The sequence below is a fragment of the Varroa destructor genome, unplaced genomic scaffold (assembly GCF_002443255.2).
Source record: "Varroa destructor unplaced genomic scaffold, Vdes_3.0 BEIS01000001.1, whole genome shotgun sequence".
In the NCBI taxonomy this organism is placed as follows: domain Eukaryota; kingdom Metazoa; phylum Arthropoda; class Arachnida; order Mesostigmata; family Varroidae; genus Varroa; species Varroa destructor.
The window spans coordinates 24,605,017-24,631,570 of record NW_019211454.1 but is presented as its reverse complement, the minus strand read 5'-3'; the positions used below and the strand labels follow the sequence as shown (position 1 = coordinate 24,631,570).

Here is a 26,554-nt window from a genome sequence, read left to right as displayed (position 1 = left end):
CTTCTCATAGACTTCAGACCTTCTTACAGAAGGGTAATGAATAAAATTAATTGCCTATGTTTTCTTCATAGCCGCCTATATATATACATATATATAGGAGACTGGAAAAAGGACACATCATTTTGATACTTACACTTGTAGTAGAAATCTGAAATTAGGTACAATCGTTATTTGATAATAATACAATTAATTCACGACTAGGCCGGGTCACGAGTAATAACCTTTGAAGTTGTTGAATACTATTAATAGACATAGTGTAATAATAAAAGGTAAGAAAGATATTCCATATCATTGGTATTCTAACCTACGAACGTCTACGTTTTTATTTTCACGATAAAAGCATTACAGGTATCGATGGCTAGATAATATCCTTGCAGTACGGCCTTTGCGCTCTGTGATAGGCACAACAGTCTATCATAGTACAGAATCCATTGGCAGCTTTTTCATGCGCTGATGATGTAACGATTCTGCCAGAAGCACACACCGTGTGGATCAGTTGCTCATTGCGTTTACCTCATTTCAGTCCTACAAAGGAATAGAGGACGAATAGTAAATCCTGCTTTTCCCTTTTTTGTTCTTATTTTTTTTGTGATTTTACATCATAGCAGCAATCGACAAGCCTCGACACGGCTTCTCTATTTTCTAAATCCTTTTGGAAGGGTTCCTGTCCAGTCTCTGCGTGATATCTTTTCTCACACGTTTCTAACCGACTAAGGCGCCGATTTCTAGCCTTCACCCCCCGAACCTCATATCGGATTTGGTTCGACGGCAACTACAGGCTTTACCCCTTCACTAACGGCCAAAATTGCGCTGAGTTGCAAGCGCAGCCCAACTAGCGGTTATCATCCCTGGGCTTCTCTCGGGAAGACCGACCCTGTTCGTGTTCCAGGCCAACGGTACTGGTCAGCACCAGTCTGACCAAACTAGTGCTGGGTTTATAACGTTGAACAGAGACGGGATCCATCCATCGTCTAACAGCCGACTTTTTCGTCACCCCACGATATACGACGGTGTGAATGTTGTGAACCGCATGTCAGATGGGCCCGTTCAATTAGCAGAGTTAATCTTTTGCATCGATAATTCCCGATTCTTGTAGTAAAGCCTTGCTACTACAGCCCGCTGCTAGCAGTATCATATCATGGAAAAAAGGCCGTTGAATATAACTAGCAAGGACAGTGGAGTGAAGAACGAATGAAAATGGTCCACAACGGTACGAAAGGCCAAGGGCTAAAAGACGGAGCACGAGACAAAAAGAGCTAGATTAATTAAAAGTCGTTAACCGTTATCTGAGAGTAATATTGTAAAGTGTAGCGTGTAAACAGAATGTAAGTTTAGCTTTAGGCTGGTAGTTGCAAAGAATGAGAAAGACATCTGCTTGGTTTATAAAGAGTTGTGAGTCAGTACATTAAGTCGAATAGACAAGGGCACACGTGAAGGCGGAGAACCTGCGCGAGGCTCCGATCGCAGTCCGAGAGGACAACGCAAATTGTAATATTCACTGTATCTCATGTAACGAAAATTCATGACCTAGCGTTCTTATATGTTCTAATAGGGTTTCTCTATGAGTACAAAAATGGTTACCTCATCTGTATTTCGACACCCGACTGGCTAAACTATTCAGAAAAAAATGTTAAACAAACTGTCGTATGTGACCTCGGGCTGCTTATCATAAAATGCATTAAGTTCATAAGATCATTTTGCCGCGCTAGCAAGTTTCGTCAGCCATAATAACGCTACAAACTCCGTTCGAGAACTGGTGTGTGCTAAGAGAGTTTATGCTTTCTCGCTGACAAAATGTACATACACTTCAGATATAGATATCTGAGGGAAAATCAATACTAGTAAGAGCTTGCAATGCATGTAGCTATAGCTATACAGGACCAGGGCTATTTGAACTAAAAATGTTTTTAAAAAAAGGACTTCAAAGACAAATATTATCGTCAAACTCGCAGTATTTTAGAGATGTATACGAGTCAGAAATTTAATGCGGTTCAGGTCGCTGAATTACGGGAAAAAACGCGGGAACGTTTGGGACAGCTAAATGTTTTTTTTGCATTTTATCAAACAATTATCAAGCTATGGAGAAAAAAGAAGCAACTTGTTTATCAGCACTCTACCGTCTGTTGGAGACACAAATCGGCAAAAATTGCGTTTTTTTTAGTCGTTTATATAGGTGTTTATATTAGCATCGCGGGTAACTGTGCTGGTTACATAGGCTTAACTGCTATGTGTTGGCGTTGCGGAACGAAACAAACAGGCCATCATTTTTGAAACAAAATGCAGGTCCTGGGCGCGTTACTATTTGGATTATTCAAAACCCGTCGTGGCAAAACTTTATATGTACGACTGGTTATCCTTGCTCTAATTTGGCAATGAACGTTCATCAAGCTCTTTCTCGAAGGACAGAAAAAGTGTTTTAGTTCCCTTTCGTCTTGTTAAACGAACAATCTATTTGCGCGAAACAATCAGTGACCTTGGGCAAACGCATTAATGCGCTAGTTTTCCCCCTCGCGCCAACGGTTGCCCTTAGGTGCCGCGGAATTTTGGCCCCTATGTAGTCCCACCCTATCATATACATATGTTATTTAAGTTGTACATAATTGTTCATCATCGTAATTGTTTCGCGTTTATGAATTTATTGTTTGTGTATGGTCACCTACTTTGACGCATCCTTACTAGGATAAATCTACTATTTAGAGTACGTACATCGTAGTTTGGAGGGGATAGGATAGAATTACAGGAAAGACGTGGGCTACAGAGGCGGACGAGAACCGAGGTTATAATCCCATTAAAAGTGACGTTGATTCAAAGCGACTTCAGGCAGGCGTGCCGAAAGCAGCCACCGGCAGCGAGCTACGCAGACCAGGATCTCTGCTTCGGGCTTTCTACGTCGCTCTTGCGTTTTTGGGTTCGGACAAAGCCGAAGCCGCCTAGCCAGCTATTAGGAAGAATAAAACGATTTTAACTTAGATCCATTATCTGCCGCTGCATCAAGTTCTCGTTCGCAGTCAGAGTTGGAGAGAAGGAGTCGGACGGTTTATACAAGATGAGGTCCGGTCGAGCTCTGCTTTTGCCTTGTTCCAATCCAACGAAGACGGCGACGAATATTTTCACCTTGGCTTATTCTTTCTATTTAATGGAGGTTGCTGATCGAACGTTCTCCGCTTTACACTGCAACTTAAGTGGCTATGCCACGAGGTTCGATAGGCACCTTGACAAAAAAGCCGTTCACCGTGGTATTACGTCTCGAAGGTATGAGGACAAATTCGAATTTATTAGAGCAGCTGCAAATGCTAACGTTTGTCGTTTGTTTTTTAATCTTCAACAGTTTCAAAGCGACGAAACAAATAAAGAGTTACGGGGAATACCGGCCTTAGAGACATAGTGACATCTAGTGTCATATGTATCAGTTAGAAGAATGATCAACGAGCCAAGAGGTACGTAGGCATTCTGATGGTCTGAGCGGTCGCAAAAGATTTCTATTCCATTTTTATCGGGTAAACTGATTGCCACTGGAAAGTAGGTAGAAGTTGGTCCAAAAAAATGTTCTATTTCAACAGGGTATATCTGTCGCAAGACTAAACAGCTATCTTAGATTCATTGTATCATTCTTACATATGCCAAAGGCAACATCTCAGTGCCTATGTCACGGTGTAAATCGGTTTCACGCCATTCGTATGACTTAAAATTTGGAAATATACCACGTACAAACATATATATGTTTCAGAGTTAACCGTTTCCATAAAAAATCAACTAGCTGGGTTATATTTACAAAAAAAAAAAAACTATGGTAATCTCACGGTATGGATAATGCATTTTTTGCATATATCCTACGATACAGCACACGACATATTTTTGTCCAGAGAAAATCTTGCCCAAAAATCGCGCGTAAGAGATAATACTTGCATCTTATGGCAGCAGAAATGCTCGTTTAGGACTAAGACGTCACTCCTATATAAGCAATTCTTGAAAAATGAGTTACGCGCATACCTGTTAGCATTACGGTTAACAGGACTTACCTTAAAGGGATACTACATCTTTACACAGCTAAGTGGTTAGCTATTAAGGCGTGACGATTGTACGTCAGGCCACATGCTTCATTGGTAAGATCGTTTTTGTTGCAGCAGCAGCAGCATTAGGTGCTTACATACGAACTGAGTGAAAAAAAAAAGCACGATTTAGCCGAACACAACACACCGTGCCCAGAACAGATCTTTGCGGCCTTAACAGGTCCCTTTAACAAATCGAATTGGTTTTATTAACAAACTTGGTAAATTCGTTAGCACTATGATGGGAGACGGTTTTTCAGTGCTAACGCGGGACACTTTTCGAAAGCACATACAAGGCATAAGAATGGAAAAAATGTCCATATTAAAATAATTGAACTCGACTACACGTATCGCTTTAGTATGAAGCTGCTCAACATCACTTAGCTGCGAGACACTGGAAGATGTGATAAATAGTTGATAACTTTTGGTGAGTGCCATCTTTCACTTGCCAGCTCGTTTCTCGATCTCCATGCTGGCCTCATTTTTCGTCATCTCTTCTGCGCTTGACCGTTTTCGCTTCCCCAAAAGGAAGCTGGTATTTGCCACCTCTTTTTTTCTGCCCCATCTCCAACGCAAACACTCTGTTTCTCTTTTTGCCCTCAAGCTGTAATGGTATACTTAATTCTTTTGTACGACACTGAGCGACACAGAGGTATCATTACTGCCCATTGGGTGCTTAAAAGAAGGCAAAATAAAAAGAAGAACGATGGCTAAGGATGGAAGTGTTTTAAAAGTAAGTTAAGTGTCGACAAGAGCAAACTGCCGTCGGTGGCGCTGCCGTGACTAAAGAAAGCCAGCGAAACTGCCCTGAGCCCACAACTGCATCTATCGCCACCGCTTCTGGTCAGCGAGGGGCTATAACGCGTCGTAGCCTTCCAGACGAGTAACTTCAGCGTCAGCAGCTGCGGCGTCGTTGGAATGCACTAAATCTGAATCCAGCAGAGAATATGAACAGGAAAAGCTCGAGGTAACATTATTCGGCGAAGATTTACCGCACCTTGGACATAAGGATTCTTCAGAAACAAAAAAAAAAAACAGCGATTCTGATGAGCTTACTCATGGCCGCGCAAAAAAGCTTCGTGTGGAAGAACTCTGCGTAACACGAATGAGCCGCAAACGTATTGCCTGAACATATGAAGTAATAGTTTACTTTCTGGGCTTCCTGCGAATCATTGATGACGTTGTTGATGTTTCTTCTATTCCTAGAAATAAAGCGGATATTTTTTGGCAAAAAGCATATACGTTTTTTCAAATCGGCTTCGGGTCGGTATATGATAACATGTATTGCAGAACTGTACATGCATATGCATCTATATTTGATTACGTAATCATATGTGGTATCAACTAATACCGGTTTTATCGATATTTGACACATATGCATTTCTGTATGCCTGCTCATTTCAAGTTAAATAATGTGTTAACCTTTAAATATCGCTGTTTTTTTGCTATTATCGGTCCTTCAGGTGGCTGCCACCGAAAACTGTGACAATACGCTCTCGCCTAAAGTACAAAGATCGATGATTTGGGATAGAATCGTTGTTTTCTAGTAAACGCGGCGTGTACACAGCCTGCGGTGCATAGTTACTGATCCGAGACAGAATAGATTCCTTAAGACTGTTCTGGCCTTAGAGCAAGGCTGGATCACCACAAGGCTCCAGCTTAAAGGTTCGGTAAGTAATAGGCAACTATATAGAATGTGTTACTTATAGGAATTGAGGTACATTCATAGGATATGTTTTGGGTATGATGGAAGAGGTTGTCGGCTGCTGCCTGACTTCAGAGTGACTATCCGATAGCCTGGTTCAGTTCATATCTATTGAGAGTACAAAGATTGTTTACATCTCCGTTTTTTGCGCATTTAATATGGCAAAATGTTTGCGACGTTCGATCAATGGAAAGATCGCTACTCATTTCAGCCTACTCTAATTCGACAAAGCAAAGCTACTTAATACTATGTATCAAAGACTCAATCTTTATTTATTCAGTTATACCTGGTGATGTAGTGAAATGCCCCAAAGACGTCATCTGTCTGCCCTGTAGTACACGTTGAAATCTATACGAAATTAAATTATTAGAACGCGAAATTCTCTACTTAGCGATAGTGTTTTAATAATTTAATTTCATATAGATAGATGTGAAAATTTAATCTAGTACATGTGAAACATTGAAATGAGGCACACATATGTGAAAGAGGACAGCATCGTTTCAACATGTTCATACACACTATTGAAAACAAAATTCATTTGATTGAAATTGATAGAGAACTTCTTTAGTCATCAAATTGTTTGCTAGCAAGTCTTATATTGTTCATGCTATTGCAACGATTTTACACACGCATCTGAGTTCTGGGTCGGGAGTATATTACAACCTTGGCCGAGACTTTGATTCTATCTAGTAGGAAATGGAAAGAAGCAAAAGGGAATAGGGCGGGGGTGGCCAAGAGGCGCGGGGTGTATCAGGTTAAAAATAGAAGCGGCAAACATGCTGCTTCTTCGGTATCGTAGTATTTTGGTATTTCATTGTTCCTCTGAAAAGACTTCATCGTCCTCAAAACCCCTTCTCGTTGACTGAGTGAATGGCTGACTGACGACTGACAGACAGCAGCAGCTGCCACCCAATCGATGGTAGAAGAGACGGCAAGCCGCAGGGAAGAACCGTAGCCCTTGAACGACGCAAATGAATTGTCCAATCTCGATGATATCTGTCTCAAATTGCCATCTTGTAACATTGACAGATATCCTACATCCTAAAATGTCCAAAACATGAAATTACTGCTGTGTTCAATGACCATGCTTGTTAGTTAGCATTTTCCGTTTTAAAAAACTCGACTATAAAACCCTTTTGATGGTGGGGTTGTGTCGGTCATTGGGTTATTTAGCCCTCTTTGTAGACAGTTAATAATTACTTCCTAAAAGTTACATCTGTGCAATATAATAGCTGTCAGTTTTTACGTGAGCACGAGATAATAAACAATAGTACTAATAATAGTTGCAAACGAACCGTAAAGCCTTCGATCATTGTATCTCTTTTCCTCCAGATGCCAGTATCCATGCAGGTGACAGAGGGTGAAAACCGCACGAGAAAGACTGACGTATTTGCTGTTTGTTAGATCGAACAATGAGATGATTAGGACAGTTAGGCAAAAAATAAACTACCTAATTAGAGCTCTATCTAAAGATACATTCAAAGCTTATTTCAGCAAACAGCGTGCCTACACAACAGTATCATTCAGTGTTACCCGTACCGCTAGTTGATTGATCTGAACGAGTTAGGCTTGACAGCTAACAACAGGGGGCAAGAAAGTGAAACAAGCTGAAGAGCGCGAGCAAAAACCTGACGTTTTTTTCATAGGCTGATCAGGCTTCAGAGAGCTGAGGTGACATATCGGCACTGCGGATGACCCGTCCACAGTCCATTTCCTCTGTCTCGTCCATATGAAGCCAAATAAGCGACAGAAATAGACTATCAGCTCCGAAAGCGATCGTAATTGGCAATCTTTCACATTTGCTGAGCAAGCTTGTTCACATCAATGATTGTTAGCCGGCTCATGATTATCCTGAAGCAAGGACACTTAGCAAACGTTCGATATAATAAAAAGATATACAAATAGTCGATACAAATAAAAATGTACAATGTACCTGCGTTGCTGATATTTTTGTCGAGGAATATGTTGTTGTTTCGCGTCAGATACGTAGCGGCATTGTTTTTTCGTCCAGTTGCTCACCTTGTTTCAACTTGTAGGTACATTCAGTTACCCAATTGGAAGCCTAGATTCATATATCTTGTTGGTAGAATGCTGTGCCTTATTGTATGAATTATACAAGGCGCCTAATTAATTCTCTTTATCTAGTCGAAACGCTTTGCCGGCGCCTTTGTTTGCTTTCCTTCTTCCGACATAGCACGACAAATCATAGAAAACGATGCAGCTGGACTGTTTGTATCAACACGGTATTAGGCAGTGCAACAAGCTCACTGGCATTCCAACCGATGATTTCAATATATACAGGGGAAAATATCCAACCGGACGCTACGTTTGCCTAAATGTGAAGGCAGAACCTCAATTTGGCGAGTCCATTCTTTTAACTCGTCTTGCCTCCTCGATCCTAATCAACTGTTTCGCTTTTAACCTACGCTTTTCAACGCTAAGGTTTTCCTCAAATACAAATCAATTTAGTTTATCGTCATTATTGCTTATGCAATAACCATTTATACTTGCTGCGTTACGATGTTAAAAAAATACATATATATATATATATATATATATATACACACCTACTGAAGAGATTTTTGAGCGATGTAATAAAAGAAGCGACAAGTTCAATATGCTAGTTGAAATGATCATTCGGTCTAATTTTATAGAGTTGTTAGAACGTGTGTGTGCTGCGTGCATCCACCATGCATGCACGATGCACCACTTATTTTCCGCTTTTTGATTCTCAAGATCTTTTATTGAATGATTGTATTGTTTAATTACAAGATAAGCACAGTGCTCGGATGAGTTTTTTTGATAAGATAGAGGTGTGCATTGGCTAGGAATGACAGAGAGATAGAAACAGCAGCCATCACTTATAGCCTACGCTGTAGCTGTTTGGGAATATTTTTTAGATAGTGCATAGTACTCTACAGGGACAGATGTACATAAACAACTATTTTCTTAAATACGATCACTTTGATAATATTATAAATCTAATTTGCTCATTCCGGTATTAGTAACTGAAATTTATAGTATTTAACTATTATAATTTATTCGACTAAAAAACCTTTGCTCTGTAAAATTGGTTGGTGGTGGTAATTGGCTGATGAGCTGACGAATGAGAAAACATGTACGATGAGATAGTCTTGTAGCGGCACGGAACTTCTGTTAAAATAAAAGTGTGGCAATGTTAATAGATGGTTAGAACAAGCAAATGAATCGAAAGCAGAGTCCTTGAGGAAGGAAGGCATATTTGATTGAGCATTATGGTATAGGCTAGGGGAACATCTCTGTAACGTGCGTTTATTGCTTCTCTTTCTCCATGCTGATAACTAGGATTACAGCCCATTTGAAGTCTCCACAAGCCTATAAAGCACTGCTTTGTCAGTATAGCAAAATTCCATTTCGAAATTGACTGTAAGTGATTTTTCCGTAGAAATAAGACCTCGAACCAAACGAATTATTTTTATGTTCACATCATTAAATAACCTGTCAGCATTTGCTATAGGCTGTATTGTTTCATCTGTCTCACGGTATCACGGAGGGTCAGCCACCATCGAACGGCACCTCTAAAAACCAAAGCATCAAGCTAAGATATCGAAAAATGACATTACATAAGTAAACGGACGTTCAGAACCATGATTTCCAATTCAGCACTTAGTGTTGAAGACGCATACGCCTCATCACTTGTTGCCAGTAGTTGGTTCTCTGGCACTTGTTAGTGCGCACTAGAAGCGATATGTCTCCAAAGAATATAAATAAAAGTGGGCGATCGAAATGGGCAGAGCTCCCACATACTCAACCTTGTCAAAATTGGCATTTAGGTGTGGAACAGACGCCAACACAGATGACGACCGTTTAGCGCTATGGCAGCCTTGCTGGAAGAGTAACAGCACTTTCGAAATTTCACACACGCTAAAAATAGCGACTACTGCTATTAACACCAATAATCTGGCAAGTTCGCTAAGAGAAAGCAATAAAGAGATATGAGCCTGTCGAGAAGGCAGAACAAGTAGAACACAAGCGGGAAAATGCACGCAAGGCTAACAGGGCCGGGTAGAAGTTTTCCAGTGTCAGATGGCCTATTATATGGCTATTTGTTTCTGAACGGGTTGGGTCTCATCAGAACACGAATTCTGGCAGTTCCTGGAACAAATAGCGCATATCGACCCACAGGACGCCCTCTTTCCCACTTTTATTGCATAGTCAATGCGTTATAGCGCTTGGTACTCTAATACAAGAAAACGCGACAAACGCACTAGTAGCGCTTATAACAGCAGCGAACCTCATTCTCCTTTAACGGCTATTGCGTTTACAGCAGAAGCAGGAGAGAAAGTAAAAGTGGTATGAAGCTAATCGGGCTGGACCACCTCGACGGAAGACCGGTTCTGCATCACGGTGCTGCATTCAGGCAGATCGACCGCTGCTACAGAATCGCTGCTTTTACGGTAAATTCAGATAGCATCCTGCTGCAGCAGTTGTCTAAACGGGGGAGTTTCGTAGAGGTACAGTAGCTTGTCCTGCGAAAAGTCTGACTAGGTACCGAGCTAAACGTGCTGGAACGGAAGTGAAACAGCAGCATTATCGCAGACGCACACATACTCAATTAGGCCGCTATTCATTTCGCTATCGGGAATGCTAGAAAATGGAACACGCATACAGACGACAGGTACGCTGGCGCATCGCTTCACACATTCGTTGAAAGATAGTTCGACTTGCTCTATTCGCTGTTTGCTCGCTGTCGCTGTATAGAGAAGTTGGTCAGACCCCCGGGGCAGTGTGTGAGGGGGGTCAGCAGAATATGGCAAATAGTGACAATTGATCCTTACCGATTTATCTCAAGATTAATTTACGTTCGGAGAATATCTAGAAATAGCGAATACAACCTTGCGAGCGTATTTTGCATCTGAAGAAGTACCATAATCAATTACCAGCTAAAGAGAAGACATCGCAGATATAATGCATAGTTCGTAGACGATTTTTGTATATGTTAAGACTTCTGTTATGCGTCTGTCTATCTGACCTACAATCCGCCGACTCAAACCGGTTCAACTCAAAAATAGCGCATTTTCGATTCTGCTAAATGGCGATCGTTGTTGATTTAACACTTCTGCAGAAGCCGCAGCAGTAGGACGATCGCACTGGGACCTGGCGGGAAGCAACGACCCCTAACTTCAGGTGGTTGACGGACACACCCATTAATCGAAGTCCTGACGGCACGACGAACAGTGACGTAAGCCTCTTAGAGCAATGCCAGCCCGACTCTGGCGCACGTACCAGCAACAGCAGCAGGTCCATACTGAGAATCCAGACAGCGGTTCGTCTCCGGGGCCTAGTATGACCTGCAGTGTTTCAAAAACGATAGAACCTCCTCCTCAAACTCGAAGCTTCCATGCAAGACCAACCTGGCAAATTCGGCTGTTCCTAGGACGAGAGCATCGAAAGTCTGTCATTGTTTTTCATTGCCTCTCGTTTTCCCTCGTAATGCTTTGTTTTTGCAGCACTTTAACTCGTTCCATTTTGTTGCGGCTGTTCCCTTTTCTTCTTTCGTCATTTTCCCTGCTTTTCCTCCGCTCGTCATGACCGTGCCTGTGTCTGCCTTGGAAAAGTGAAATTGATCCTATTTTGTGTTTGTTATAGTCTCCGCTATGACTGTTCTGAAATCCGACTCTTTCATCAATACTACAGCGGCATCTGTCAGGAGATCTAATCCGGACGACAGAAGGAGAGGATTCTAGTACTATACTGTTAATCCTGTTCTACTCCTACGTACCTGTGAAGGATGGATTGTTAGTGTATTGGCTGTCCGTCCGACAAGATGAATATCTTGTCGTACCTCCGTGCAGGGAGCAATGTGGCCGCTTTTCACAGCTGGTCAGCAATAAGCATCCTTCTCTACGAGACGCTGTCCGACGTCGCCTCTTCAGTAGATGGAACGAAAGGATGACGACTTCAACAATGATAGGAAGGATGTGACCTCGAGAAATATAATAAAGGCCGAGTGAAGATAAAAGTAACTTGTATCTACAGAAAGAAATTAGTGCAGAAACGCCACCGCGTTCATGCGTACATACGTACACCGCAAGCCATGGTGTTACGAACGGAGTGTTTCAAGGAGTGTGCATAATCGTACACCCTACTTCCACCCCCCTTTCATGTGCTTGCAAACACGTACTGGGTATGCAATTGTTATGATGACGGGAATGATTACTCGTCCCAAATAATTGAAAGACGCACAGCCACATGAAAATGGGTGGTTATTTTTGATACGCTAAGGGAGTTTCTTTCTTTGCGGTTATATCTGGCAACTGGATCATATAAGAGACGCTAGATGTTGGTAGATTTACGGCTGTTAATTTCATCAGAGATTCTATGTCATTAGGGAAGTACGCAACCATCGAGTTCTGTGCGAAAGCCTATCATGTGAAATTCGTCTAATAGAAGTTTAGACTTTTAGCTTCCAGTGGAGTTATTTTTGAATCATTTCAAGCTCAAATCAGATAATTTGTGTACCGGTCGAAGAATAACATCTGCGGTGATCGCCAGGTCTAACATTTGCCTTCTTTTAGCATCGCAGAAGTGTTTCATTGAGGAGAAAAAAAAAACTTCTTATATTAAAAAATCTACAGCTAAGTGTAGAAATGAACAATTCCTAAACTAAACACGCATGTCATGCGGCCAGTTACCGCTGCTTCTCCTCATGCCGCTGGACTAGTAAGAAAATGTTGACCTAGATCGGAGTAAGCTACGCCTAAATGAAGAAATCGTGATCGCAATGAATTTCCACTAAGCTAATGATAATATCACTAATGAATGGTTTTTAAGGTCGACTTTTTGTAGGATTCATCGTTGGAATCTGAAGTAGTATTCATAAGCTTGAAGGCGAAGAAATTCGGTTAAACTAGGCATAAGTAAGTACGCTGTATCTTTGTGAGATAGAAATTACCTTTGGTGAAATCTCATTGATAAGTAAAGTACAAAAAGTTGTCAATGAAACACCTGAGAACTTACCGAACGCGCTTTTATTGATGCCGAACCTTTGGAACTGAGAACAAAGAACGAGTTTCGTATATTTTTTTCATACATACACATTTCCACATGCGATTTACATATCGAGAACTTCGTTATTGAACGTCGATTGTTTCAGCGTTCAGATTAGTTGTGCGCTTCGTTATTGCGCGACTAGGACTTGTAAGTTAAAAACCTGGGAAAAACCAATTTCAAACGAGAGAGAAGAAGGAAAATTTACCTTCCGTGCATTGCAAGCTCAGCATAAGATCGATCTAGCTTAGCACGTTCCAGTCATTGTTGAATCATTCACTATTCGCGCCTCCCAACATTATCTCCTAGATAGCGTAAAAGGCATAACCACTGGCGGCATCATCAACACCCAAGCCGGTGTTCGCTATGTTCGGACTGCGCCGCATCAGCGATACTTTTGGCTTCGAGCTTTTCCTGCATCGTCTTCCTGCGGCTCAAGAGGCCGGAAACAACAAAAACACTTCGACGTAGAATGGCAGCAGAGCCTTCATTTTATGTGTAAAAAGCGTTAATAAAAGACGATTCGAAAGGTTCATCGTGAGGTGAACGTTTTCGTCCGATTTAAGCGTTTCCACTTTTTCTGCTCTTTGTTTTTATTCCGTTCTACGCTATTTACCCCCCACACACACATCTGGCGGGGTGACTTGTCTCCCGTCCATATGCTGCCGGTATTGCTGCTTTGCCTTGTCGTAGAACATGAAGTTCCGTGAAGCGCTCGTCCTGTTCTGCTTAGCTGTCTTGTCCCTAACAAGAGCAATCCTGTAGTGTTGGTCTGATAGTCGATCTAAACGGACTCTTGTGTAGCGATAGAAGAGAGCGAATACCAAATACCCGCCCACTCCATAGAACCGATATACTTCGGGTGGTCATGAAGCGGCTGCGTACGCCTTCTTCAATACCGCTACTTTGTTCGCAGTTGTCGTTAATTTCGATACTTGTAATAAGCGCATAGACATGCATCGCCCGCCAGCTATATAGAAATAGCATAACGAAAGGGGGCTGTAGAGTGTATCGCTCTTCCCAGGGCAAACTTGTTGCTTGTAAAGGCGTAGTCGGGCTATTTTGGCAGGGCTGCAACGGATGCTTTATTAGGACATCCGTGCTTACAATGGCAAGTTACTTCGAGTCAGAGTCGAAATGAGATAGGGAAGTTCGGTAGAGGGGCTAAGTTAGACAGTACTACAACGACTACGTTTACTCACTACTTCGATTCTTTGCCGATGGGCAACAGTTGACTGTGAGCAGAGAGTGTAGCAAAGCATTTGTTTCACACAACTTGAATTTGTGTTAAATAGAATTGAATGTCAGGCGTACCAAGAAATGCAACGACTTGCTCATGGAAGCCAAGTTTTTTTCATTTATTTTGTTATTTGTTTACGATACTCATGTTGCTGTCGTAAGCAGTCATAGACAACAACTTTTGTTCTAGGTGTTCATGAATGTGCGCCATATAATCTTAAGTTAACATACCGGTCTATACGACTCATACGCCGATTTATAAATTAATTGGAGAGAAATTATATATGTATATATATATATATACACCATTTATCTACTTTTATCGAATTTATCGGTGATGTTGTACGCTCGTGTGGAATAAGCAACAAATAGATCAACTTGAGAGTGCGCTGTTGTCGCTTTCGTCTTAGATAAAATTTTTTTTAAATAAAATATAAATAATATTCGTCTCATTTCCACTTTTTAATTGTCGACTTAATATAGCATATTACATACTGAGTGCAGCTCCCTTAAGCTTTACTGTTACGGGTGATAGAAGGATATTGAGGAGAAAAATATGTTTTTATTTACTTAGGATTCTGCAACGGTTCGAACAATGAACAGAGGAATAGTGGACCTAAATGGAAAAAAATGTCTACGGATTGAGATCACACAAAAGTCAACAAAATTGTCCTATAGATCTCAAAAAGGTCACACGATTCATGTTGGTGGCGCTTAGTTTTTCATACATCCGAACTGACCAATGAGCCAACCCAGCGTTGACGCTAGACAGAGTAAGATGATAGCAATATAGACGGGATATCATAGTTAGGGCAACAGCGAATCCGATCTAATGTTTCTATTAATCTTGATTAATATGATTTGATTTTGTCGCGTAAAAAATTAGCAGCATAAATCAGAAATTTGATATTTGTTCCGAACACAAAGTAATGAACGGATGCTATTCTGGGCAGTACAAGGCTGCTGCTGCTGCAAGCCGACCAGCAACAAAGACAAAGAGGGACTGCCTTTCTAAAAAAAGACACCCATACAACACTGGCAGTCCCCTATTCTTCGATCGGTCGGTCACATCCCGCCGCGGCCTTCATTGTGTTGCTCCTGGTGGAGCTTCAATTGTGAGGGAGTTGGATTTCTTTCATTTTTGCCGATTTTTCGCGGAGAAAAGATAGTCAGTACTCCGACATCCGTGCGAGCTGTGCTGCACGGAGCGAGGAACTCACACACACACACATAAAACCACCCATGCCATCCTAAGTTCAGAAGCAATGCCCGTAGTTACTTACATAGGACACGTTTGGCCAACAAGCACAGGAACAATGTATCTGTTGACCATTGTCATAGAAACTGTATACAAGAATGCACCAGCCATGGACCACGAGGGATCCTGGCGTCGGTCGCAGTGCAGCAGCAGAAGCAAAGAAGTAAGCATCAGCCGTAGCTCACACCCAGTGTAATCCACATTAGGGCTGCAGTCAGCCTCACCACCACTACCGTTCTAAGCGAGCACTCCGAATCTGAAGCCAAAAGCTGAAGGCTAAAGATAGAGAATCGAGATCGCCAAAATGCTCCCGTCTCTCGAATAGCAGCTTCTTTCTACCCTCAAGATTGATTGGCAGCAAATGTTGCAAACCGAACCACAATACACTGGATGTGGAATGTAGTCGATTCGTTTTGAGCTGATAACTAGCCTGTAGTCGCTCACCCTGTCTAACTGTCCATCAACAGTCGCTCGTGGAGAATTTGGCCATCTAGGCCCGATTCCTTACAAAGCCTCGCGCCTACTGAGTGTATGGGAAGGACAAAGAGGCTGCTGGTTACGCGGTCATATCTAGCAGTCCGGGTAACACAGTCACTTTCGATGTACCTGCATTGTGTCGATTGGGATGCTTTTAGGGCTACTTTTCTCGCAATTATTTCCAGTATGGCTATGTTGTTCGTTAAGAATCTGAATGTAAAGGACCGACGTGTTTACGCTGGCTCTATAGTAAAAAGTGTGATACCAACTTTCGTTAAGCTAGAGCGAGCACAAATGCAGGCAGACGACCAAAGGGAGAGGATCAAAAGGAACCTGAACGAAGGCTTTCTCGTTAAGCACTGATCCAAATGCGGCGCCTATTTATTGAAATCTGGATACCTGCTATACTATCTCGATTTTTTTCTGTAGCAAACAATTGTAAACGCAGCACCTTCAACTCATATAATAATTGAACTTTTACACAGAAGACAGCAGGAATATTTGTTGTCTTGCCTCTATCTATTGTCTTGCCAGTGTTGGCAATGAATACTCGACAAATCTGATACATCCTAATCCGACATTCATTTAACCTGAACGCTTAGGCAACACCCGCTCGCGCAGATATAAGATCTGAAATTATTTTAAAAATCTCAGTTGGTTTTGGTTCCATTATTATTATTATTATTACTATCAAAATCTATCTTTTGTAGATTTCCTACGAATGAGATAGTTTGCGTTTACGTGCAAATATTTTTTTTTCCATATATACATAAATGCAGAATTTCGTATGATTGACTTAATACGATATACGTACCGTAACGATGGACATCGTTCAGCGTAACCTGGGTCTGACTACAGCAGATGAAACCTTCAGTACGTCTACTGTTTCTTAATGTAGGGAATGTGTTACCATTTGCTATGAGAGAATTTGCATGATAAACCTCAATGTTGGATCCAAAAGATGGCAAACTAAACATTCATAGTTTTTTAGGGCTCTTTGCTATCGGGTGCTGTCGCAATTTCTACTCAAAAAAAGCTATTTGTTTATCTCCAAAATGTAGACGGCGGCGGAATATCTTTTCTATTATTCGGAAGTAAGATCAGAGACCTTATTTTACATGTCGTCGGCTCGTTGGCTGACATTTGGGAACGAACCATTTAAACCTACCCGGGTACAATTACACAACTAATGAACAAGCATATATTTATAGATTAATACATTATCTTACGACGCTGCTTTTGTGAATCTGCGCCCCCGTATAGAAGCGTTATTAAGGACAACGTCGTGCTCACGCCCACAACGTTAACCTGTAATAACCGGTACTATTAATGCGCATGGCCGAGATTTCATATTTTGCGCTAAAAGCTAGCGAAGTGCTTGTAAAAACATTTGTCAGCGTTTGAAAAGATATCGACCGCCGGTGTTCGATCAAGCAGCTAATTGTAAGCCTTCGTATGTATAAAATACAAAATGACAATATAAGGGTGCATATGATTCTATCAGGACTCGGGCTATTATACGTACTGGTCTGAAGTTCCCTTTTAATTAAGGAGGCCTGTAGCAGCGTCGTTTGTGCTGTGTCAGCAGTTGTAGCAACGGCCAAGACGACAGTAGCGATAGCATCGGGCAGAAATTAATAGTACAACCTTGTGGTTTGTGGTCTGGGCTTCGGTGACCCCTCCCGAAATTCACGAAGCTCTCAACGCCTACATCGTTCTCAAGCCATTTCCTATTGAGCAGTATAAGATCTGGCAAAGCCAGCAGTCAAAACAGAGCTGTAGGGGGGTAAACAGCAACGTCTCACTCATGATGCGACTTAGTAGTCGTCTAATTGTTGCCGCTGACCAATTCTTGTGGAAATACCACCACAAAAAAAGCTAAGAAGATAGATTTGTTCTTGAGAGGATAAGTATCGTACATGTATAGTTATGGGCCTAATTATCTGCAATACACAGAGTGTAGCTTGAGCTAACGATTTGTTAAGCCGGGTGCCTTCCTACAATAATGGTTTATAAATATGATTGGCGTTTCTGATCGACTCGTGCACTATATATATATATATATATATATCGTTGTATAGTTTCCACGGACACGAGGTAACCGCGAGCGTAACGGATGTCAGTGCACCAGAGCCATCGCAGCGAGTTAATCACTCCTTAAAGGGGAACGTAAAGGGGAAACGAATCGGCAAGAAGCCAAAACACGACGGATACTCGTTACACGAGTCAGAGTCGCAGTAGAATCTAGGTCGTGGTAGTCAAACTGTATTCACAAATACAAATTAAGGTATAACTGTAACACACTATGGTAAAAATAAAAAGTAGAGATTTCGTCGAGCGAGTTAGTCCTTGGTAAGGAACCATGCATTCGAAGCCTTAGTTCCTACTCAAAAAGCATCTAAATAAATTTTTTATCCATTTATTCAACCCATAAGAGCTCTGACAACGAAAAGGCAAATTCGTGTTCGGTAGAGTTTCGAGACTGTTAATGACGCTATAAAATGAAATGTCAAAATATATCCAAACTCCTATTTTAAGAATGAATTTATTCAGATGTAGCTCTCAATCGTGCTGAATAATCTTAAATTCATGACGCTTTCAACTATCGTTCCGCTTGTTCTCAGTAAAATTGGGACGTTCGATTCAATATGTCCACCCAGCGCCGCTGCCAGTCCTGCTAAAATTTCCTTTTGCAGATTAACCTCGCGGTGCGATATAGAGACGTTATCGGTTTTCGCCTTGTTCCACTTCACGAGAAACACTCCTGAGGGTGTGTATATACGGCTGATTACTGTGATAGAATTTTTTTCTTATGTTACTTTTGGACGAACCGAGCTGAGCAAATGTGTCGGATTCATTTATACAGACCCATACATAGCTACATAAACACGACTATCCTGGAAAGGCTCATGTCTATTCGATATAGCGAAAGCTCAAGGCAGTCGCATTCTCTGATCTTTGACCACTTCCTTTTCACGGTCGCCTGTTGTATTCGATGAGCTCTGATGTACATTTCATGTATGAGTCTGTTGGGTATGGTTGTAATGGCTTTGAATTTTAACGAGTTCCGTTCAATTGAACAGTTTCGATCTTGTGGGAGTGATAGCGAACCGAAGCACACTTGTCTGCTTGGACTAAATCACCTATTTTAGAAAAAAATAATACACGCTCTAAAAGACTTCGGTTTTTTTTCGAACAGAAATGGTGGATTCAAACGTGTTTTTTTTTTTGCGCCTAATATACTATCTAGTGTAAGATATTTCAAAACGCTTTGTCTGTAATACCTCTAGCTAAAAAAAGAAAATTTAAAAAAAAAAGGATGCTGAATTCTGACTTAAAGTAGATATAGTATTTGAGTGCTCTTGAAAATAAACTGCCTAAAGATGTTTTTCTATTAAAAATCTGTCACTACAGGTCAAAGTCAAAGTGTTATAAGATAGTAACTTTTTAAGTAGATCACTGATGGTAAATGTATGAAGTAGGCATACATGATGCAGATAGCCCGTTGTTAAATTGTTGTCGGTGTTGAACCCACTAAACAAATTTACGTATCTCCTTACTCTAAATAACTTACATAGGCTCAAGTGGTTAATAGATATTTCACTAATAAACAAATCAAATGATCAGGGTAATGTGTAGCGCCATATGATTATCGCTAGCCCAAGTTACCAGCGAATCAAGTCTCGCTTCCATCCGCTGGTGACTGAAGGTAGCCTTTAGGCGGAAGTCACCTTTATGTATATATAAGTACGGGGAAAAAACTTTTGTTTTTCTATAGTATGCTCCGTCAGTTTTAGGCCAGCAGTATTAAAGTGAGAAGTCAAAATCATAGAGGATACAGAACTACGTAGGCCACGATCTAAACTATGTAGTATAATTGCTCTTACGATGTTATTATTAAAACTAATTGCCCCAAAAAGCGAAATTGGTTTTCTAAGGCAGTGCTAGGCACTGGCCAACTTGGGTCGGACTAAAACGAGCATTATATCTAATGTGATTTATAATTTCCTGGCGATAAACAAAGGCACGTAGAGCTTGCAAAACCCTAATGCCACCGTCTGGGGGAAGAGCAAATAAATTTACCAAATATATTACCGATTATTTAAAAAAAAAAAAAAAAAAAGTTATTTTTTTCATCACTCACCGTTCTAGAGATAAGAAGACAAAACAAAAAAGAAGCTATCAATGTTTCGCACACTTTTTAAATTCAAAGCTGTGAAATAAAAGCTCGTGGTCTAAAAAAATAACTTTTCTTTTTAGTTTAGGCCTATCTAATAACAGTTTCTATAGTGTTCTAATATTGAAGCTGAAGCTACCGGCGAATGTCACCGTGTTCGCCTATAGTCAGCTAGGAAGCAGATCAACTCGTCTACATACGGAACAGTCAAAAACAGGTTTCAATTTGCGCTTTACAAACAATCCCTTTCAAAAATTTGCCATAAAGATAGTAGATGAGGAAAGCATAAGTAAATAAGGAAAGTACGTGAGAGGCAAGTATAGGATATTTGTCTAAAGACGTCGCGTTTTTTGCTCGACAATATATACGGAAATGCTACACAAGAATATAGAACTCGTATTTGCGCAAGAAACATTTGCCGAGTAATGTTAACTCTGCCTTACATGACGTCATAAGTTCAGGAGCTCTAAAGTTTTGGCAACTTCTACAATTTAGTCTGTGATAAGAAAAACTGTTTCTTTTGCGAAGTTTAGCTTAAGCTTCTTGTTAGTTTGCCAAACTCATATATCGTGAAAGAAGCCAAAAGAAATATAACTTTTTTTATAACCTTTCTCCGCAAGCTAGGTTATCGATACACAACACGATGTTGTCAATAAATCTGACAACTTAACGAAACTCTCTCTCTCAAAGTAAGAACCAGTAAGTTAGTGACTTGACGAATAAGTATTTTATAGGATTACGAAAGGTAGTTTCCATGCGATTTTTCTGTCGTTCGAGCTTCTCACCGAGGTTTAGGTTATATCCTGCTGGTATTTATGTATCGCCTCTTTGTTTTTCTCCTAACTGAACGATGTGTTACTCTTTGGGCAAAAGGGTGAAGGAGAAAATTAGCGGTTAAGGCGTTGAAAGCAACAGCAAAGCATAAAGCGTCCGACCATGTGCCATTTCTCGATCTAGCGGCAACTTGATTACTCTAGTGTTTAACTTCTTTTGTTTTCTATACTTAACAGCTGTGGCTTGAGAAAGGCAAGCAAAAAGCCAACTTCGAAGAGAAAGAAAGAGGTCTAACCAGCGTCGCTTCTGCCACACACAGGCTGCTATGAGGAAGAGCTCCGGCTTCAGTTGCCTCCCCAGCTCGTTCGTACTGTGATACTTGTGCCACTACAACCATCAGTAGCAGGACGATTTACTGCCACAGCTAGCGTGACCATATTGAGGCCGATTCAAGACAGGAAACAATTTCTGAGAGCTAAAGCCGGTCCTATCACAAAACAACGCAACAGTCCGATAATGACCTCTCTCACGTTGGCTTTTTTCCGTGAAGATAAATGAATAACGCTGCTACTCGTAATCATGCTACCACGAGCACCCTAGCTACGTTCTGGTGTGTCTATGACAAACTAACAGGGCATAGCGGCTTCGCACTGGCCAAAGTTCGCTGACAACAACAGAGCTAGCGCCGGAGTCGACATCTTGTCCGGTGTGGCTTGACTGACACTGTCAAGAGGCTTGAACAAAAACTAAACGGAAAACTTACGACCGATTGACATCGAACAAGGCCGAACGGCCGTAGCCTGACAACAAGGAAAGAAACGACGGAGACGACGACAGCGACAGATAACAATTAATAAACGTGTCATTCTGCTGGAAAAGAAAAACGGACGGAATCCTTTTGTGACTGTTGGTGACTTCAAATCTGTCGCTGTTTTTCTGCAGTCTATTTAGCTAGTTGGCCCTTTATGGCGGCACATGGAAGAATAAAATAGAACGAAGTTATGTGTTTTTGCGTGTGCATAAACATCTTATCACCGGTGAAAGTTTTTTTTAATATTTAGCGTTTTCGTTTCTTGGTTAAGGGCTGATATAGCTGGATCTATAATCTTACAAGTTTAATTCGGCTCGTCATATTACGAGTTTATTTTTCTTATTGCCATAAAATGTAGTAAAGTGTCGATTTAAACTGATTGAAAAAGATCATTTAAATAGGTTCAGTATTTTTTAGCTACACGACCTCATCGATTCAAAGCCTTTGATTGCTTCCCTTAAAGAGCCAATCTACATTTATAGGAGAATTCTCATATCAAAACCATGTCCTTACATAGTATTGGTCCAAAAACAAATGCATGCGCTTACTACGCTACGATAGGCCATAGCACCTCTTGTAGCAGGATCCTACACTTCTCTATGAAGTAGAGAGCGTAAAAAATGATGATAATACTGCTTAGTTACCTTCTAAGAAATAATCTATTTCCAGCCAAAGGTTGCTTGGCATACGCTTACATTCGGAATATTTATAAATACTGTTATCTATCGTTTGCTACTTTTATCGGTATAAGCGTGCTGCTCCTTCTACGCACGTACTCACTTTAGCCTTGCACGTCCAAATTATTTAAATGGTACATTTTTTTTTGAAGGATTTCCGGCCACTTGTTTTCTGCTTTCATTCTTCTTTTGGTTTCTGTGGCTATAGAAATACGCGTTCTATTGTAATACTAATGGCACGCTTTTGTGAACGCATCCGGGTGCGGATATCCTTAAAATCTTCCACATAAACGTTTAAATATAAGGATTTACTGTGATACTTATTTAATACACGATCACACAACTATCGAACTTTTGGCATATACAGTTTGCGTATGCCAGTTTACGTAGGTAGGTTCGAGTTTTTTCAATAAAGGAATTCCTTAAAGGATATGAAAAAAATTAGATAATAGGCTCAACTTGGTTTGGGCTTTTAGTGATAGTCGAAACCTCTGCAGATTTGAATTTGCCATAAAAATGAAATAATCGTACTTCCAAGCAAAGAAATGATGGTATAATAACTACAATGATCAAATTTGGTTAACATATCCCATATGTATGATATGAACTGGATTTGGCCGTCCTATAAATTCTGTTTTTTTAAAGTTTATAATATGAATGTATGCACTTTCGGCGAAAACAAACCAAAAATTAAGCGTTACATGTTTGCCGCTACGCGCCTGCGCAATTAAAAACCACGACGAACAGAAATTTTCCGCAGCAAAATTATCTATAGGGCTTCACTTTTTTGGTGTTATAGGTAGATACAAAATGTTTTTTTTTTTTATAAGTAAACGCCTTTATTTAGTATGAAATAGAACGAGAAATTAGATTGCCTTCTACTGCATGCGTCAGCAAGGCGTTGCATATTTTGTTTAGATTGCCTCCTTCATTGGTTACCCAAACAGTCACCCCTTTTATTAATGATTAGTTAGTATAACAGATAAGATACAGTTCACGAGGCCAACAAACAGTTAGCTATGTGCCTATCGTCTGAGAACGCTTACTGTTTTTGGCGTTCAACATTCAAACTATATTAACCAGAACCAGATAACCAGAACACGAGTATTATGTCGCGTTGGTTAACTAAAGTTAAATAGTCCATATGTAATAGACTGATGCGCTAGACGCACACATTTCCGTAGGTGCACAGCTATACGACAACCCCATTGGATGTTGGTTTACTATAGTAGCAGGCATTATTGGCTGTACAGACTTCCATTGTGAAGCCGGCGGTTTCACACAAGCTTCTTGATGTGACTCATACTTCGGGTAATACCTGCTAACATAATAAGCACATTTATCCCTAGCATTCGTGATGATTGGGAGATCAGTGCACACCGATATACGGTTAATATAAACCGACATTCTAACGGGACGGGCAGATCTGTCATACTATGCTATGCAACTTGAACAAAAAGAATGGATCTTACGTAAGGACAACGGCGGAATGTATGGAACGCTAAGAAGAAGGGGAACCGATTGGGGTTTGTTCGGGGAAGAGGTAAGAGACAGCAAGGCCAGGGTATCGCATGGTGTAGTCGACCATTGACATGGAGATGTAGATTGCCTTGCGATAGGCCGTTTGGTGTTTTGTGATGTAAATTACCTCTGCGAAGCTCGCCGCTCTAGCAGTCACAACAGGCAAAGCGAGACATAAAACACTCTAAGTAAGGTTCTCTGCACCTATTCTCTGGATCGCCATACTGGACCCGAGTAAGTCCAGTAAATTTGAGCTGATCATTCGATTCTATTCCGTCCAGTACAGAAAATACCTGTACAACCTAATGCAGACAACTCAGTATCACCGGGCTGAGGACACTTCGATAAGTTAAAATAGAAAAATATCAGTTTTATGCTATCTGCGCTTGTTGCGTTTTAATTAAACCTGTAAAGGTGGTTCCAGTGTCGGGCACTCGGATGAAGCCGTACAGGCAAACAACTAAGGGTGACTGATACCTTATTAATTTATAAATGCATATTTGGGTAAGTTATATTTTTTATCTCCATTTCATTTGTCGTATATTAGCAACGCATTTGTACGTAACATAAAAATATATAAATAATAAGAAAATGTTGCTCTAAAGTAACTATATATTTCGATAACAATTTTAAATACAATGTTGTCTTCGTACCAAAAATGCCATCAAGTTCTGGTGAAATCTAGGAATTAACGAAGTACGAAATGCATAGAAGTCCTGCGCAAAGCTATATATATATATATATATATATATATATGTATATATATTATTAAAAGGGCTTGTATTTTTGCTAGATATACACGATGTTGGGTGGTGGTGCTTCACACAAATACGCTTACACAGACGGCCATTCGAACGGGACAGCCAGATCTTACAAAAGTAAACTACAATAGCAATTTAGATTCTACATCATTCTGAATTATTAAAACACGTCTTCGTTTTAATAATTCTTCAGATGTGTGGATAAAGGAGGAATTTAGGTTATTAATAGGTTATTCATTAAGGTTAGGGTATTGGTTAGACGACGAAAATATGACAGATTTTTACCAGCTGATAGCTAACGCTATTCCAGTTCCTCTCATACTTTTTATCTCCACAGCGTTCCTTTTAGCTGTCGGGCGTATGGCAAACTTTGTATTATCCAGCGTACAAACAGCGCAAGAAAGACATTTATACATATGTCGTGGCCCCTTTAATTGAGTACGTTGAACGATACGGGCCCGAGACAGCCTAACATTTATATGTAAATATATGGGAGTTTTATTTATTGTAGTTTCGAATCAAGATCGTTGGCCAGTTGACGAATGTATCAGTGCAGTCTCACGTAAATACCGTGCACGAGTTTTCCAAGAACGAGTTCAAAGGGCATCTAACGCCGGTTGTTGCTGAAATCATTTCTTTAAATATTGCCGAAGCACTGTTATCCACTTTCTCCCTTTTACAGGTAGAATGTATAACATGCGGTACCTATAGACGGAATCAAAACGTTCTCGACTTCGACGAGCCTGACGCCATCGTACTTTGCGTACGGCTATTGATCATCTTTAACACATTTGTAGACACTGTGGCGACCTTTCAAAAACGTGCACAATTCCCACGTAAGATTTTTCCCTAATAGAGCTAAACTTATAATTGCTATGAAGAAGCAAAGCAAGACATAAGCGGCAGTGTAACGAGATTTCAAGATCTGCTAACAAAGGTGGCTATTTGGTTTGAATATGTTAGCTATACACTTTTGGCTGCTTGCCCAGACGTCAACGCCTCGGTTGAAATTAATGAATCCTGGCAGGAAAAGCGAAAATCCGGCACCAACTCGAAATCTACGGCCTTTGTAACTGGCCAAACCAACGGAAAAGCAATTTCTCATTGCTATTATGAAGACAGTAAATCGAACCAGCCAAAGTCAACTTCTGTATAAGTAAACGGAGGTGCCTGTTCGGGTTTAAAACTATTCATTGACGGTACCTGAACAATTGTGGATGTGCTGTGAACCTTATGCAAACTTTCCTATGAAGACCAAAAGTTACGTTTATCTGTTGTGTTATTTTGCAAAAGATCGTATATTGGCTACCTAATCCAATCAGCTATAATAGCATCTGCACCTTGTTTCTACTAAGCACTACTTTGAAAAATCGAATTGATCCTGGAATTTTTTTTGTGTGTAAACACCGCTTTATCACTTCCGATGCCAGTTATATTCGTCGTTCGCAACTTTGAACAAACGTTTACCATAGATAGCAATTTTTTTTCCATGATAACAAACAGCCCATGTCATTATCACTATCGTTACTTATCATAATCATCGTAAGCCTAGCTCGACCCACAGTAAGCATCCGATAAACATATTAGTAATTAAAACAAGACTGAATGAAATTGAAGTTATAATTTAAGTTGTTTCCCAATCCTGAGCAGGTTCCAAACTGCAACAACAGAAGATACGATGTAATATAGGGTTTGGAACGTACAGATGTTTTGAAAGTGTTCGGTACTTCGTATTGCGTTTTTCTGCGAGAAAAGCAATAGCTTTTGTGACACCGAGTTCGTATACTCTCTCCTCGTGTCTCACCGGATGCTGCGTAGCACTATTTTAGATATTTCAAAAGATTATATATAAAATAATGATACGATTAGGAAAAGCCAATGTTTTAGAATGTTAATGGTTAAGGCGATCTTTTTGACTCACGTTTTCTTCATCTTCCAGCGCTTGAAGTCGTCGAAAATTTCGGTCCGACAGTATAATCAATTTAATGAATCACTATTAGTTCGATTAGCAAGTGGACTCAGCGATAGGCATGTTTGAACCAAGTATAAGCTTCGTGTTGTTACATAAAATGGCTA

The 26,554-nt window shown here is 40.6% G+C and overlaps 1 protein-coding gene across 3 annotated transcripts in view; it reads right to left on the bottom strand.

Moving 5' to 3' along the window:
* Positions 1-5,998: 5,998 nt before the first annotated feature.
* The window catches only part of LOC111253437 (uncharacterized), a 29,343-nt gene continuing 8,787 nt past the window's right edge, over positions 5,999-26,554 (bottom strand). For all 3 annotated transcript variants that reach the window (XM_022812806.2, XM_086978202.1, XM_022812816.2), the window contains exons 2-3: positions 7,050-7,147; positions 5,999-6,795 (exon numbers count right to left, since the gene is read on the bottom strand). In XM_022812806.2, the coding sequence (XP_022668541.1) occupies positions 6,505-6,795; positions 7,050-7,147 (389 nt within the window). In that variant the 3' untranslated portion in view covers positions 5,999-6,504. The remainder of the gene's footprint in view (positions 6,796-7,049; positions 7,148-26,554) is intronic.